This window comes from Gobius niger, assembly GCF_951799975.1.
Source record: "Gobius niger genome assembly, chromosome: 4".
NCBI lineage: Eukaryota > Metazoa > Chordata > Actinopteri > Gobiiformes > Gobiidae > Gobius > Gobius niger.
Genome location: NC_136855.1, coordinates 175,250 through 191,737, shown reverse-complemented (window position 1 = coordinate 191,737; position 16,488 = coordinate 175,250). Strand labels below are relative to the sequence as shown.

Below are 16,488 nucleotides of genomic sequence, written 5' to 3'. Positions count from 1 at the left end.
GTGGTTGATGTCGTATCTATAGGGTGGTTGATGTCGTATCTATAGAGTGGTTGATGTCGTATCTATAGGGTGGTTGATGTCGTATCTATAGAGTGGTTGATGTCGTACCTATAGAGTGGTTGATGTCGTACCTATAGAGTGGTTGATGTCGTATCTATAGAGTGGTTGATGTCGTATCTATAGAGTGGTTGATGTCGTACCTATAGAGTGGTTGATGTCGTACCTATAGAGTGGTTGATGTCGTACCTATAGAGTGGTTGATGTCGTACCTATAGAGTGGTTGATGTCGTATCTATAGAGTGGTTGATGTCGTATCTATAGAGTGGTTGATGTCGTATCTATAGAGTGGTTGATGTCGTACCTATAGAGTGGTTGATGTCGTACCTATAGAGTGGTTGATGTCGTATCTATAGAGTGGTTGATGTCGTATCTATAGGGTGGTTGATGTCGTATCTATAGAGTGGTTGATGTCGTACCTATAGAGTGGTTGATGTCGTACCTATAGAGTGGTTGATGTCGTATCTATAGAGTGGTTGATGTCGTATCTATAGAGTGGTTGATGTCGTACCTATAGAGTGGTTGATGTCGTACCTATAGAGTGGTTGATGTCGTACCTATAGGGTGGTTGATGTCGTATCTATAGGGTGGTTGATGTCGTATCTATAGGGTGGTTGATGTCGTATCTATAGAGTGGTTGATGTCGTACCTATAGAGTGGTTGATGTCGTATCTATAGGGTGGTTGATGTCGTACCTATAGGGTGGTTGATGTCGTATCTATAGGGTGGTTGATGTCGTATCTATAGGGTGATGTCGTATCTATAGAGTGGTTGATGTCGTATCTATAGAGTGGTTGATGTCGTATCTATAGAGTGGTTGATGTCGTATCTATAGGGTGGTTGATGTTGTATCTATAGAGTGGTTGATGTCGTATCTATAGAGTGGTTGATGTCGTATCTATAGAGTGGTTGATGTCGTATCTATAGAGTGGTTGATGTCGTATCTATAGGGTGGTTGATGTCGTATCTATAGAGTGGTTGATGTCGTATCTATAGAGTGGTTGATGTCGTATCTATAGAGTGGTTGATGTCGTATCTATAGAGTGGTTGATGTCGTATCTATAGAGTGGTTGATGTCGTATCTATAGAGTGGTTGATGTCGTATCTATAGGGTGGTTGATGTCGTATCTATAGAGTGGTTGATGTCGTATGTATAGAGTGGTTGATGTCGTATCTATAGAGTGGTTGATGTCGTATCTATAGGGTGGTTGATGTCGTATCTATAGAGTGGTTGATGTCGTATCTATAGAGTGGTTGATGTCGTATCTATAGGGTGGTTGATGTCGTATCTATAGAGTGGTTGATGTCGTATCTATAGAGTGGTTGATGTCGTATCTATAGAGTGGTTGATGTCGTACCTATAGAGTGGTTGATGTCGTACCTATAGAGTGGTTGATGTCGTATCTATAGAGTGGTTGATGTCGTATTTATAGAGTGGTTGATGTTGTATCTATAGAGTGGTTGATGTCGTATCTATAGAGTGGTTGATGTCGTACCTATAGAGTGGTTGATGTCGTATCTATAGAGTGGTTGATGTCGTATCTATAGGGTGGTTGATGTTGTACCTATAGAGTGGTTGATGTCGTATCTATAGGGTGGTTGATGTCGTATCTATAGGGTGGTTGATGTCGTATCTATAGAGTGGTTGATGTCGTACCTATAGAGTGGTTGATGTCGTATCTATAGGGTGGTTGATGTCGTACCTATAGGGTGGTTGATGTCGTATCTATAGGGTGGTTGATGTCGTATCTATAGGGTGATGTCGTATCTATAGAGTGGTTGATGTCGTATCTATAGAGTGGTTGATGTCGTATCTATAGAGTGGTTGATGTCGTATCTATAGGGTGGTTGATGTTGTATCTATAGAGTGGTTGATGTCGTATCTATAGAGTGGTTGATGTCGTATCTATAGAGTGGTTGATGTCGTATCTATAGAGTGGTTGATGTCGTATCTATAGGGTGGTTGATGTCGTATCTATAGAGTGGTTGATGTCGTATCTATAGAGTGGTTGATGTCGTATCTATAGAGTGGTTGATGTCGTATCTATAGAGTGGTTGATGTCGTATCTATAGGGTGGTTGATGTCGTATCTATAGAGTGGTTGATGTCGTATCTATAGGGTGGTTGATGTCGTATCTATAGAGTGGTTGATGTCGTATCTATAGGGTGGTTGATGTCGTATCTATAGAGTGGTTGATGTCGTATCTATAGAGTGGTTGATGTCGTATCTATAGGGTGGTTGATGTCGTATCTATAGAGTGGTTGATGTCGTATCTATAGAGTGGTTGATGTCGTATCTATAGAGTGGTTGATGTCGTACCTATAGAGTGGTTGATGTCGTACCTATAGAGTGGTTGATGTCGTATCTATAGAGTGGTTGATGTCGTATTTATAGAGTGGTTGATGTTGTATCTATAGAGTGGTTGATGTCGTATCTATAGAGTGGTTGATGTCGTACCTATAGAGTGGTTGATGTCGTATCTATAGAGTGGTTGATGTCGTATCTATAGGGTGGTTGATGTTGTACCTATAGAGTGGTTGATGTCGTACCTATAGGGTGGTTGATGTCGTATCTATAGGGTGGTTGATGTCGTATCTATAGAGTGGTTGATGTCGTATCTATAGAGTGGTTGATTTCGTATCTATAGAGTGGTTGATGTCGTACCTATAGAATGGTTGATGTCGTATCTATAGAGTGGTTGATGTCGTACCTATAGAATGGTTGATGTCGTATCTATAGAGTGGTTGATGTCGTATCTATAGAGTGGTTGATGTCGTATCTATAGAGTGGTTGATGTCGTACCTATAGAATGGTTGATGTCGTATCTATAGAGTGGTTGATGTCGTACCTATAGAATGGTTGATGTCGTATCTATAGAGTGGTTGATGTCGTATCTATAGAGTGGTTGATGTCGTACCTATAGAATGGTTGATGTCGTATCTATAGAATGGTTGATGTCGTATCTATAGAGTGGTTGATGTCGTACCTATAGAATGGTTGATGTCGTATCTATAGAGTGGTTGATGTCGTACCTATAGAATGGTTGATGTCGTATCTATAGAGTGGTTGATGTCGTATCTATAGAATGGTTGATGTCGTATCTATAGAGTGGTTGATGTCGTATCTATAGAGTGGTTGATGTCGTACCTATAGAGTGGTTGATGTCGTATCTATAGAGTGGTTGATGTCGTACCTATAGAATGGTTGATGTCGTATCTATAGAGTGGTTGATGTCGTATCTATAGGGTGGTTGATGTCGTATCTATAGAGTGGTTGATGTCGTATCTATAGGGTGGTTGATGTCGTATCTATAGGGTGGTTGATGTCGTACCTATAGAGTGGTTGATGTCGTACCTATAGGGTGGTTGATGTCGTATCTATAGAGTGGTTGATGTCGTATCTATAGGGTGGTTGATGTCGTACCTATAGAGTGGTTGATGTCGTACCTATAGGGTGGTTGATGTCGTATCTATAGAGTGGTTGATGTCGTATCTATTGGGTGGTTGATGTCGTATCTATAGAGTGGTTGATGTCGTACCTATAGGGTGGTTGATGTCGTATCTATAGAGTGGTTGATGTCGTATCTATAGAGTGGTTGATGTCGTATCTATAAAGTGGTTGATGTCGTATCTATAGAGTGGTTGATGTCGTACCTATAGAGTGGTTGATGTCGTATCTATAGAGTGGTTGATGTCGTATCTATAGGGTGATTGATGTTGTATCTATAGAGTGGTTGATGTCGTATCTATAGAGTGGTTGATGTCGTATCTATAAAGTGGTTGATGTCGTATCTATAGAGTGGTTGATGTCGTACCTATAGAGTGGTTGATGTCGTATCTATAGAGTGGTTGATGTCGTATCTATAGGGTGATTGATGTTGTATCTATAGAGTGGTTGATGTCGTATCTATAGAGTGGTTGATGTCGTATCTATAGGGTGGTTGATGTCGTATCTATAGGGTGGTTGATGTCGTACCTATAGGGTGGTTGATGTCGTACCTATAGGGTGGTTGATGTCGTATCTATAGAGTGGTTGATGTCGTATCTATAGAGTGGTTGATGTCGTATCTATAGAGTGGTTGATGTCGTATCTATAGGGTGGTTGATGTCGTATCTATAGAGTGGTTGATGTCGTATCTATAGAGTGGTTGATGTCGTATCTATAGGGTGGTTGATGTCGTATCTATAGGGTGGTTGATGTCGTATCTATAGAGTGGTTGATGTCGTATCTATAGAGTGGTTGATGTCGTATCTATAGAGTGGTTGATGTCGTACCTATAGAGTGGTTGATGTCGTATCTATAGAGTGGTTGATGTCGTATCTATAGGGTGGTTGATGTCGTATCTATAGAGTGGTTGATGTCGTATCTATAGAGTGGTTGATGTCGTATCTATAGAGTGGTTGATGTCGTACCTATAGAGTGGTTGATGTCGTATCTATAGAGTGGTTGATGTCGTATCTATAGGGTGGTTGATGTCGTATCTATAGAGTGGTTGATGTCGTACCTATAGGGTGGTTGATGTCGTACCTATAGGGTGGTTGATGTCGTATCTATAGGGTGGTTGATGTCGTACCTATAGAGTGGTTGATGTCGTATCTATAGAGTGGTTGATGTCGTATCTATAGGGTGGTTGATGTCGTATCTATAGGGTGGTTGATGTCGTATCTATAGAGTGGTTGATGTCGTATCTATAGGGTGGTTGATGTCGTATCTATAGGGTGGTTGATGTCGTATCTATAGAGTGGTTGATGTTGTACCTATAGGGTGGTTGATGTCGTATCTATAGGGTGGTTGATGTCGTACCTATAGGGTGGTTGATGTCGTATCTATAGAGTGGTTGATGTCGTATCTATAGGGTGGTTGATGTCGTATCTATAGGGTGGTTGATGTCGTATCTATAGGGTGGTTGATGTCGTATCTATAGAGTGGTTGATGTCGTACCTATAGAGTGGTTGATGTCGTACCTATAGGGTGGTTGATGTCGTACCTATAGGGTGGTTGATGTCGTATCTATAGAGTGGTTGATGTCGTATCTATAGAGTGGTTGATGTCGTATCTATAGAGTGGTTGATGTCGTACCTATAGAGTGGTTGATGTCGTACCTATAGAGTGGTTGATGTCGTATCTATAGAGTGGTTGATGTCGTACCTATAGAGTGGTTGATGTCGTATCTATAGAGTGGTTGATGTCGTACCTATAGAGTGGTTGATGTCGTATCTATAGAGTGGTTGATGTCGTACCTATAGAGTGGTTGATGTCGTATCTATAGGGTGGTTGATGTCGTACCTATAGGGTGGTTTATGTCGTACCTATAGAGTGGTTGATGTCGTATCTATAGAGTGGTTGATGTCGTACCTATAGAGTGGTTGATGTCGTACCTATAGGGCGGTTGATGTCGTACCTATAGGGTGGTTGATGTCGTATCTATAGGGTGGTTGATGTCGTATCTATAGAGTGGTTGATGTCGTATCTATAGGGTGGTTGATGTCGTACCTATAGGGTGGTTGATGTCGTACCTATAGGGTGGTTGATGTCGTATCTATAGGGTGGTTGATGTCGTACCTATAGGGTGGTTGATGTCGTATCTATAGAGTGGTTGATGTCGTATCTATAGAGTGGTTGATGTCGTATCTATAGGGTGGTTGATGTCGTACCTATAGAGTGGTTGATGTCGTATCTATAGGGTGGTTGATGTCGTATCTATAGAGTGGTTGATGTCGTATCTATAGAGTGGTTGATGTCGTATCTATAGGGTGGTTGATGTCGTACCTATAGAGTGGTTGATGTTGTACCTATAGGGTGGTTGATGTCGTATCTATAGGGTGGTTGATGTTGTATCTATAGGGTGGTTGATGTCGTATCTATAGAGTGGTTGATGTCGTATCTATAGAGTGGTTGATGTCGTATCTATAGAGTGGTTGATGTCGTATCTATAGAGTGGTTGATGTCGTACCTATAGAGTGGTTGATGTCGTATCTATAGAGTGGTTGATGTCGTATCTATAGAGTGGTTGATGTCGTATCTATAGAGTGGTTGATGTCGTATCTATAGAGTGGTTGATGTCGTACCTATAGGGTGGTTGATGTCGTATCTATAGAGTGGTTGATGTCGTATCTATAGAGTGGTTGATGTCGTATCTATAGAGTGGTTGATGTCGTACCTATAGAGTGGTTGATGTCGTACCTATAGGGTGGTTGATGTCGTATCTATAGGGTGGTTGATGTCGTATCTATAGAGTGGTTGATGTCGTATCTATAGAGCGGTTGATGTCGTATCTATAGAGTGGTTGATGTCGTATCTATAGGGTGGTTGATGTCGTATCTATAGAGCGGTTGATGTCGTATCTATAGAGTGGTTGATGTCGTACCTATAGGGCGGTTGATGTCGTACCTATAGGGTGGTTGATGTCGTATCTATAGAGTGGTTGATGTCGTATCTATAGAGCGGTTGATGTCGTATCTATAGAGTGGTTGATGTCGTACCTATAGGGCGGTTGATGTCGTACCTATAGGGTGGTTGATGTCGTATCTATAGAGTGGTTGATGTCGTACCTATAGGGTAGTTGATGTCGTACCTATAGGGTGGTTGATGTCGTATCTATAGAGTGGTTGATGTCGTATCTATAGGGCGGTTGATGTCGTACCTATAGGGTGGTTGATGTCGTACCTATAGAGTGGTTGATGTCGTATCTATAGAGTGGTTGATGTCGTATCTATAGAGTGGTTGATGTCGTATCTATAGAGTGGTTGATGTCGTACCTATAGGGTGGTTGATGTCGTACCTATAGAGTGGTTGATGTCGTATCTATAGAGTGGTTGATGTCGTATCTATAGAGTGGTTGATGTCGTATCTATAGAGTGGTTGATGTTGTATCTATAGAGTGGTTGATGTCGTACCTATAGGGTGGTTGATGTCGTACCTATTGGGTGGTTGATGTCGTACCTATAGGGTAGTTGATGTCGTACCTATAGGGTGGTTGATGTCGTATCTATAGAGTGGTTGATGTCGTATCTATAGGGCGGTTGATGTCGTACCTATAGGGTGGTTGATGTCGTATCTATAGAGTGGTTGATGTCGTATCTATAGGGTGGTTGATGTCGTACCTATAGGGTGGTTGATGTCGTACCTATAGAGTGGTTGATGTCGTACCTATAGAGTGGTTGATGTCGTACCTATAGAGTGGTTGATGTCGTATCTATAGAGTGGTTGATGTCGTATCTATAGGGTGGTTGATGTCGTATCTATAGAGTGGTTGATGTCGTATCTATAGGGTGGTTGATGTCGTACCTATTGGGTGGTTGATGTCGTACCTATTGGGTGGTTGATGTCGTACCTATAGGGTGGTTGATGTTGTACCTATAGGGTGGTTGATGTCGTATCTATAGAGTGGTTGATGTCGTATCTATAGAGTGGTTGATGTCGTAGCTATAGAGTGGTTGATGTCGTATCTATAGAGTGGTTGATGTCGTATCTATAGGGTGGTTGATGTCGTACCTATAGGGTGGTTGATGTCGTACCTATTGGGTGGTTGATGTCGTACCTATTGGGTGGTTGATGTCGTACCTATTGGGTGGTTGATGTCGTACCTATTGGGTGGTTGATGTCGTATCTATTGGGTGGTTGATGTCGTATCTATAGAGTGGTTGATGTCGTACCTATTGGGTGGTTGATGTCGTACCTATAGGGTGGTTGATGTTGTACCTATAGGGTGGTTGATGTCGTACCTATAGGGTGGTTGATGTCGTACCTATAGGGTGGTTGATGTCGTACCTATAGAGTGGTTGATGTCGTACCTATAGGGTGGTTGATGTTGTACCTATAGGGTGGTTGATGTCGTACCTATAGGGTGGTTGATGTCGTACCTATAGGGTGGTTGATGTCGTACCTATAGGGTGGTTGATGTAGGGCGTGGCCGCTGGATCCTTGCGCCGTTGATTCCGATGTTTCTCTGCGGCGAAGTTCGCAGTTTCCAACAGTAATGCCACATCACACACAGCCGCCATCTTTGGATAATCTACAACAGATCACAAGACTATTCAGGCAGGAGGCTACGGTCCATCCAGACCTGCACCTCCCCCCCTCTCCCCTCAGGCAGGAAGCTACGGTCCATCCAGACCCGTACCTCCCGCTCTGTCCCTTCAGGCAGGAGGCTACGGTCCATCCAGACCTGTACCTCCCGCTCTCTCCCTTCAGGCAGGAGGCTACGGTCCATCCAGACCCGCACCTCCCGCCCTCTGCCCTCAGGCAGGAGGCTACGGTCCATCCAGACCCGCACCTCCCGCATTTCCCCTCAGGCAGGAGGCTACGGTCCATCCAGACCTGTACCTCCCGCTCTCTGCCCTCAGGCAGGAGGCTACGGTCCATCCAGACCCGTACCTCCCGCATTTCCCCTCAGGCAGGAGGCTACGGTCCATCCAGACCCGTACCTCCCGCATTTCCCCTCAGGCAGGAGGCTACGGTCCATCCAGACCTGCACCTCCCGCCCTCTCCCCTCAGGCAGGAGGCTACGGTCCATCCAGACCTGCACCTCCCGCCCTCTCCCCTCAGGCAGGAGGCTACGGTCCATCCAGACCCGCACCTCCCGCCCTCTGCCCTCAGGCAGGAGGCTACGGTCCATCCAGACCCGCACCTCCCGCATTTCCCCTCAGGCAGGAGGCTACGGTCCATCCAGACCTGTACCTCCCGCTCTCTGCCCTCAGGCAGGAGGCTACGGTCCATCCAGACCCGTACCTCCCGCATTTCCCCTCAGGCAGGAGGCTACGGTCCATCCAGACCCGTACCTCCCGCCCTCTGCCCTCAGGCAGGAGGCTACGGTCCATCCAGACCCGTACCTCCCGCCCTCTGCCCTCAGGCAGGAGGCTACGGTCCATCCAGACCCGTACCTCCCGCCCTCTGCCCTCAGGCAGGAGGCTACGGTCCATCCAGACCCGTACCTCCCGCCCTCTGCCCTCAGGCAGGAGGCTACGGTCCATCCAGACCTGCACCTCCCCCCCTCCCCCCTCAGGCAGGAGGCTATGGTCCATCCAGACCTGCACCTCCCCCCCTCCCCCCTCAGGCAGGAGGCTATGGTCCATCCAGACCTGCTGTATCTTCTTTTGAAGGGCTGAACCTGGAGACTTAAGGCGGTATGTGGCATTGGCTCTGCCTGATCCCGTCAGACCTTGGAAGCTAAGGTCGGTACTTGGATGGGAGACCGTTTTGGAAACACCAGGAAGCCTCACGAATGTAGTGAGTAAGTGAGTGGTTGGTGGTGGTGGGAGGGGTGATGGCGCAGACTAGTTGCCTTGCTTCTGTCAGTCAACCCCAGGGCAGCTGTGGCTACAATAGTAGCTTACCACCACCAAGTATGGAGTGAATAAATAATGCAATATAAAGTGTCTTTGAGTGTCGAGAAAAGCATTTATCAGATGATTTTTTACCCGAGAATAAACCAGGTCTAAACCAAGACTAAAGCAGGACTAAAGCAGGACTAAAGCAGGACTACACCAGGTCTTAACCAGTTATAGACAAGGTCTGATGAAAATGCACCAAAATGCACCATTAAAATAATAAAGATCTCTGGGGGAGGACCCTCAGACCCCCCTTTTAAATGAGTCCCACCACCAGTCTGGCAGTAGAAAAGGTTCTTCCGCAAGGGCTGTGCTATGTTTCAGAAGTTACTTCTGCTTAGTCAAATTTCTAAAAAATCATTCATTGATCCTTTCACTGTAGAGAGAGGGAAATCCGACAGACATATACAGTATATGTACAGGTGTTGTTGAGGCGCTATTTAAATAAATATTGATTGATTATGGGGGGCCCTGAAAAAACTTAAGCCCCGGGGCTCTATTTACTTAAATACGGCCCTGCTCAAACCCCCAGTGTCAGTATCGGAAGCAAAAAAGCTGGATCGGTGCATCTCTAACCTGTATAACAAGGCTGTTTTCTGTGTCAATTTGTTGTGGTTTTTCTTCGTCACATTTATTTGAATCTACATTTCGAAAATCTGCTTTCACATGCTGCTAAATAACATATGAAGAACTGATAAACAGACATTAAAGTGGTGTTTCTGTGATCTCCCAAACGTGTCACTGACGTAAACACGTAACTACAATATTTATCTGCTAAACGTGACGTCACTCTCTGCTACCTCCGCCTCAGGCCCATAGTTCCCCGGACTCTTCGAAACACAAGGAGCGCTCTGTTGTTTTTATTTCCTAAAAGTCTTTCACAAAGTTTAAAAAACACCGACCTGTTCTGTCCGCTGCACTTCCGCATCAGCTACGCAGCCTACGTCACTTCCGCCCTCCACTAATTTAGCCTCCGTGATTTTAAAACATTAAATAAACTAAAGTTACCCCGCGGTTTCCGTTTTTCACCACCATAATCACCAGGAAGCAGGTCCGTGCGCCTCACTCGGGGACAGAGCAGGCGCTATATGAGGCTGAATTCATCATATTTACAGGAGTAGCCTTTGTTTTTAGCCTCGAAGCTAACGGCTAACACTAAGCTAGCACTTCCGCATTTCGCTGCTGCGGCTCCGCGTCCTGAACAGAATCACATTATTTATCTGGAACAAACGGACCTTTAACCGAACCCTGGAGCCACAGAGCTGTGCCCCGGGACCGGACACCGAGACACCGGGACACCGGGACACCGGGACCAGGGCTGCGCTAACACTGCAGTTACAACGGAATTAGCAAAGGCTGCAGTGAAGTAATACTGAGGTAATACTGAGGTAATCAGGAGTATCCTCTGTCTCTGTCAAACATGTTCTGTGGGAGATTCTTAAACACAGTGAGGAACAACAATAATGGTGGGTTTATTTTGTTCATTTAAAGGGACAATGAATATAAATGAACCAAATACATGTCCCTGCAGATCAAGAAAATACAAAGAAACAGTGAATATTAATTATGACCTAAAGGTTATCACACAGATCATTCAGAAACGTGTCAGCGACATTAACTTTAGTGTTGTGGGATGTTGCTGGAGAGAATGAACACTGAAATGAATGAAATGAGTTTCCTTCACAGGGTGGCTGGGCGCACCCTTCGAGATCAGGTGAGGAGCTCAGTTACCCGAGAGGAGCTCGGAGTAGAGCCGCTGCTCCTTCACGTCGAAAGGAGCAGCTGCAGTGGTTAGGGCATCTGTTCCGGATACCTCCTGGTCGGATGTTCAAACCTCAGTCCTTCTCACTGATCGCACCTGTGACTAAACGCTGTACGTCTGTGAGGTTCAAGGAGCAATAACTGTATGAAGGAAACAAAGCATGAAATATCAAAGTGCAAAGAAAAAGACAAGACATGTTTCAGTTAGAATGTGAAACCTAAAATCACACATTTGACTGAATAAATTCACGTTGTGATTGTGATTGTGCAGCCCCGGTGTGAACCCAGTCTGAACCTGGTCTGAACCTGGTTTCTGGTTCTGGTCCACAGAGGTTTAGGCAGGGGGAGTTATGGCGTCTCAGCGCAGAGACGCTCCTCCGCTGCCGGACGTGTCTGTCCTGAAGAGAGTGGCCCGAGACCAGCTCATCTTCCTCCTGGAGCAGGTACAGCCTCCTCAGCTCCTCTTCTCCTCCTCTGCTCCTCCTCCTCTCCTCTTCCTCCTCTGCTCCTCCTCTCCCTCCTCAGCTCCTCTTCTGCCCCTCCTCAGCTCCTCCTCCTCTCCTCTTCCTCCTCTGCTCCTCCTCCTCCTCTCCTCTTCCTCCTCTGCTCCTCCTCCTCAGCTCCTCTTCTCCTCCTCTGCTCCTCCTCCTCAGCTCCTCTTCTCCTCCTCTGCACCTCCTCCTCTTCTCCTCCTCTGCACCTCCTCCTCTTCTCCTCCTCTGCTCCCCCTCCTCTCCTCTTCCTCCTCTGCTCCTCCTCCTCAGCTCCTCTTCTCCTCCTCTGCTCCTCCTCCTCAGCTCCTCTTCTCCTCCTCTGCTCCCCCTCCTCTTCTCTTCCTCCTCTGCTCCTCCTCCTCAGCTCCTCTTCTCCTCCTCTGCACCTCCTCCTCTTCTCCTCCTCTGCTCCTCCTCCTCTCCTCTTCCTCCTCTGCTCCTCCTCCTCAGCTCCTCTTCTCCTTCTCTGCTCCCCCTCCTCTTCTCTTCCTCCTCTGCTCCTCCTCCTCAGCTCCTCTTCTCCTCCTCTGCACCTCCTCCTCTTCTCCTCCTCTGCTCCTCCTCCTCTCCTCTTCCTCCTCTGCTCCTCCTCCTCAGCTCCTCTTCTCCTTCTCTGCTCCCCCTCCTCTTCTCTTCCTCCTCTGCTCCTCCTCCTCTGCTTCTCTTCTGCCCCTCATCTTCTCCTCCTCTGCACCTCCTCTCCCTCCTCTGCACCTCCTCTCCCTCCTCTGGTCCTCCTCATGCAAACCTCAACAGAACAACGGAAACAAACTCACGTTCAGAATCTCCACAGACTTCAAGAGTTTAAAGAAAACACCAAATGCTTTTTACAAATCTTCATTTAAAAGTGTTCGTACTGTTTGACCATTCATTATTCTCTAAGTCTCTGGAGAGTTGGGTCTGAACGATAGAGTATCTGTTACCGTAGTAACCCATTAAAGTAACTGTTACCGTAGTAACCCATTAAAGTATCTGTTACCGTAGTAACCCAGTAAAGTATCTGTTACCGTAGTAACCCATTAAAGTAACTGTTACCATAGTAACCCATTAAAGTATCTGTTACCGTAGTAACCCAGTAAAGTATCTGTTACCGTAGTAACCCATTAAAGTATCTGTTACCGTAGTAACCCATTAAAGTAACTGTTACCGTAGTAACCCAGTAAAGTAACTGTTACCGTAGTAACCCAGTAATGTAACTGTGTGTGAAGCTTCCAGGGAAGAAGGACCTGTTCATCGACCCAGACCTGATGAGTCCCCTGGATCGAATCGCCAACGTGTCCACACTCAAAGTAACGCTTTCATTACCGTTTAATTAACACGTAACTGACATGTAACTGACATGTAACTGACATGTAACTGACATGTAACTGACATGTAACTGACATGTAACTGACATGTAACTGACACGTAACTGACATGTAACTGACATGTAACTGACATGTAACTGACGTGTAACTGACGTGTAACTGACGTGTAACTGACATGTAACTGACATGTAACTGACATGTAACTGACGTGTAACTGACGTGTAACTGACGTGTAACTGACGTGTAACTGACATGTAACTGACACGTAACTGACACGTAACTGACACGTAACTGACATGTAACTGACGTGTAACTCACACGTGAACTCACACGTGAACTCTCATCTGTGTCAACAGCAACACGAAGTGGACAAACTCTACAAAGTGGAGCATAAACCCATCGTCTCCGTGGCCGAGCAGTAAGTGTAGCTCCGCCCACCACACCACAAGCCCCGCCCACACGTGAGGGTTTGCAGATTATGTCCCTGACGTCCACATTAACTGTGGTTTGTGTCACAGACTGTGTTTCCTGATCAGACCTCGGATCCAGACGGTCACATGGATCTGCGGTGAGAAACTTCATATACAGAGTACTTCATGTACTAATACTACTGATGCTTCATATACAGAGTACTTCATGTACTAATACTACTGATGCTTCATATACAGAGTACTTCATGTACTAATACTACTGATGCTTCATATACAGAGTACTTCATGTACTAATACTACTGATGCTTCATATACAGAGTACTTCATGTACTAATACTACTGATGCTTCATATACAGAGTACTTCATGTACTAATACTAAAGCATTCAAAGTGAATGAATTGCATGAATTGTGCCAAAGCTTTACAATCCGGTGTGGCTCGTTTACATGCACTGTCCCAAAAACAAAACGAGGATGAAAATGCAGAAAAAACACAATTTAAAAGTGATGAAAAAGCAAAAAAGAGCCACAAAAATGTTCTGGAAAAGCAACAACAACACAATTAAAATGGGAAAAATCAGTTTTGTAGGTCTTAGCTTTCAAATGAGGCGTTACTCTGGCCTATAGAGGAAGGGAAGGGAATGTTTTTTGTATAGCGCTTCATGAAAGGGAGGGGGTTCATTCAGGCTGCTCACATCTGCCCCCCCCCCCCCCGACCACCACCACCCACTCACACACGGGCACTGGGTGAAGTGTCTTGCCCAAGGACACAACGACAGTCTGCACCTGCACTGTCGCCAGTACTATAGGCTATAGCCTTTAGTACTGGCCTTTAGTACTTCTTTAGTCAAGAAGCTCTAGATTTGGGTAAAGCTGAACTGTAGAAGAGCTCAGGTAAGGGGGGGAGCGCTCTCAGTGGTCCAGCAGTTTTACATTAACAGTAAACTGATGTTTTTGTTCAGACCTGGTGAACTCGGATAAAGCTCTGGGACGAGTGCGACGCTACAAGATCATCTTCACCCCTCAGAAGGTACTGCAGTACTACAATACTACTATACTACTACACTATTACTGCAGTACTACTATACTACTATACTATGATACTATTACTGCAGTACTACTATACTATTATACTATTACTACAGTACTACTATACCATGATACTACTAACACTACTATACTTTTACTACAGTACTACTATACTATTATACTATTACTACAATAATACTATACTACTGTACTATTACTGCAGTACTACTATACTTGACCACAGCTGCCACAGGGCTGACTGGTTCTGTGACTGGTTCTGTGACTGGTTCTGGTTCTGGTTCTGTGACTGGTTCTGTGTCTGGTTCTGTGTCTGGTTCTGTGACTGGTTCTGTGTCTGGTTCTGTGACTGGTTCTGTGACTGGTTGTGTGACTGGTTCTGTGTCTGGTTCTGTGACTGGTTCTGTGTCTGGTTCTGTGTCTGGTTCTGTGACTGGTTCTGTGTCTGGTTCTGTGTCTGGTTCTGTGACTGGTCTGTGACTGGTTCTGTGTCTGGTTCTGTGACTGGTTCTGTGACTGGTTCTGTGACTGGTCTGTGACTGGTTCTGTGACTGGTTCTGTGACTGGTCTGTGACTGGTTCTGTGACTGGTTCTGTGTCTGGTTCTGTGACTGGTTCTGTGACTGGTCTGTGACTGGTTCTGTGACTGGTTCTGTGACTGGTTCTGTGACTGGTTCTGTGTCTGGTTCTGTGACTGGTTCTGTGACTGGTCTGTGACTGGTTCTGTGACTGGTTCTCTGACTGGTTCTGTGTCTGGTTCTGTGTCTGGTTCTGTGACTGGTTCTCTGACTGGTTCTGTGACTGGTTCTGTGACTGGTTCTCTGACTGGTTCTGTGTCTGGTTCTGTGTCTGGTTCTGTGACTGGTTCTCTGACTGGTTCTGTGACTGGTTCTGTGACTGGTTCTCTGACTGGTTCTGTGTCTGGTTCTGTGTCTGGTTCTGTGTCTGGTTCTGTGACTGGTTCTGTGACTGGTTCTCTGACTGGTTCTGTGTCTGGTTCTGTGACTGGTCTGTGACTGGTTCTGTGACTGGTTCTGTGTCTGGTTCTGTGACTGGTTCTCTGACTGGTTCTGTGACTGGTTCTGTGACTGGTTCTGTGACTGGTTCTGTGACTGGTTCTGTGTCTGGTTCTGTGACTGGTTCTGTGACTGGTTCTGTGACTGGTTCTGTGACTGGTTCTGTGACTGGTTCTGTGACTGGTTCTGTGACTGGTTCTGTGACTGGTTCTCTGACTGGTTCTGGTTCTGTGACTGGTTCTGTGACTGGTTCTGTGACTGGTTCTGTGACTGGTTCTGTGACTGGTCTGTGACTGGTTCTGTGACTGGTTGTGGTCTGTTCTCCCTCAGTTCTTCGCCTGTGAGTCCGTCCTGGAGGAGCGCGGCGTGTTCGGAGGTACAGACGCTTTACCTAAATCTACATTAATAAATCCATGTTTAAAACCCGCCGACTGTGATTGGTGCAGACGTGTCATGTGACCAGTGGGACTTCCACCTGTTACCTGTGGACGATGACATCATCAGCCTGGAGCTGCCAGAGTTCTTCACCGACACGTTCCTGGTAATCACTCTCTACAAGACAAGACACTTTACTGTAATCACTCTCTACAAGACCAGGCACTTTACTGTAATCACTCTCTACAAGACAAGACACTTTCCTGGTAATCACTCTCTACAAGACCAGGCACTTTACTGTAATCACTCTCTACAAGACAAGGCACTTTACTGTCATCACTCTCTACAAGACAAGGCACTTTACTGTAGTCACTCTCTACAAGACAAGGCACTTTACTGTCATCACTCTCTACAAGACAAGGCCCTTTACTGTAATCACTCTCTACAAGACAAGACACTTTACTGTCATCACTCTCTACAAGACAAGGCACTTTACTGTCATCACTCTCTACAAGACAAGGCACTTTACTGTCATCACTCTCTACAAGACAAGACACTTTCCTGGTAATCACTCTCTACAAGACAAGGCACTTTCCTGGTAATCACTCTCTACAAGACCAGGCACTTTACTGTCATCACTCTCTACAAGACAAGGCACTTTACTGTCATCAC

At 45.6% G+C, this 16,488-nt stretch overlaps 2 protein-coding genes across 3 annotated transcripts in view; one reads left to right on the top strand and one right to left on the bottom strand.

The window, feature by feature from the left end:
* hddc3 (HD domain containing 3) overlaps positions 1-10,776 on the bottom strand; it is a 23,090-nt gene extending 12,314 nt beyond the window's left edge. The window contains exons 1-2 of the mRNA XM_079555887.1: positions 10,623-10,776; positions 7,944-8,072 (exon numbers count right to left, since the gene is read on the bottom strand). Of these exons, the coding sequence (XP_079412013.1) occupies positions 7,944-8,061 (118 nt within the window). The 5' untranslated portion in view covers positions 8,062-8,072; positions 10,623-10,776. The remainder of the gene's footprint in view (positions 1-7,943; positions 8,073-10,622) is intronic.
* Positions 10,674-16,488, top strand: part of vps33b (VPS33B late endosome and lysosome associated) — a 26,244-nt gene continuing 20,429 nt past the window's right edge. Inside the window, exons 1-8 of one of the 2 annotated variants that reach the window (XM_079555886.1) lie at positions 10,674-10,764; positions 11,479-11,591; positions 12,851-12,931; positions 13,306-13,367; positions 13,468-13,517; positions 14,342-14,409; positions 15,772-15,817; positions 15,888-15,982. In XM_079555886.1, coding sequence (XP_079412012.1) covers positions 11,499-11,591; positions 12,851-12,931; positions 13,306-13,367; positions 13,468-13,517; positions 14,342-14,409; positions 15,772-15,817; positions 15,888-15,982 — 495 coding nt within the window. In that variant the 5' untranslated portion in view covers positions 10,674-10,764; positions 11,479-11,498. Of the gene's footprint in view, positions 10,765-11,444; positions 11,592-12,850; positions 12,932-13,305; positions 13,368-13,467; positions 13,518-14,341; positions 14,410-15,771; positions 15,818-15,887; positions 15,983-16,488 lie in introns of those variants that run through there. The other variant, XM_079555885.1, reaches the window with a different exon arrangement.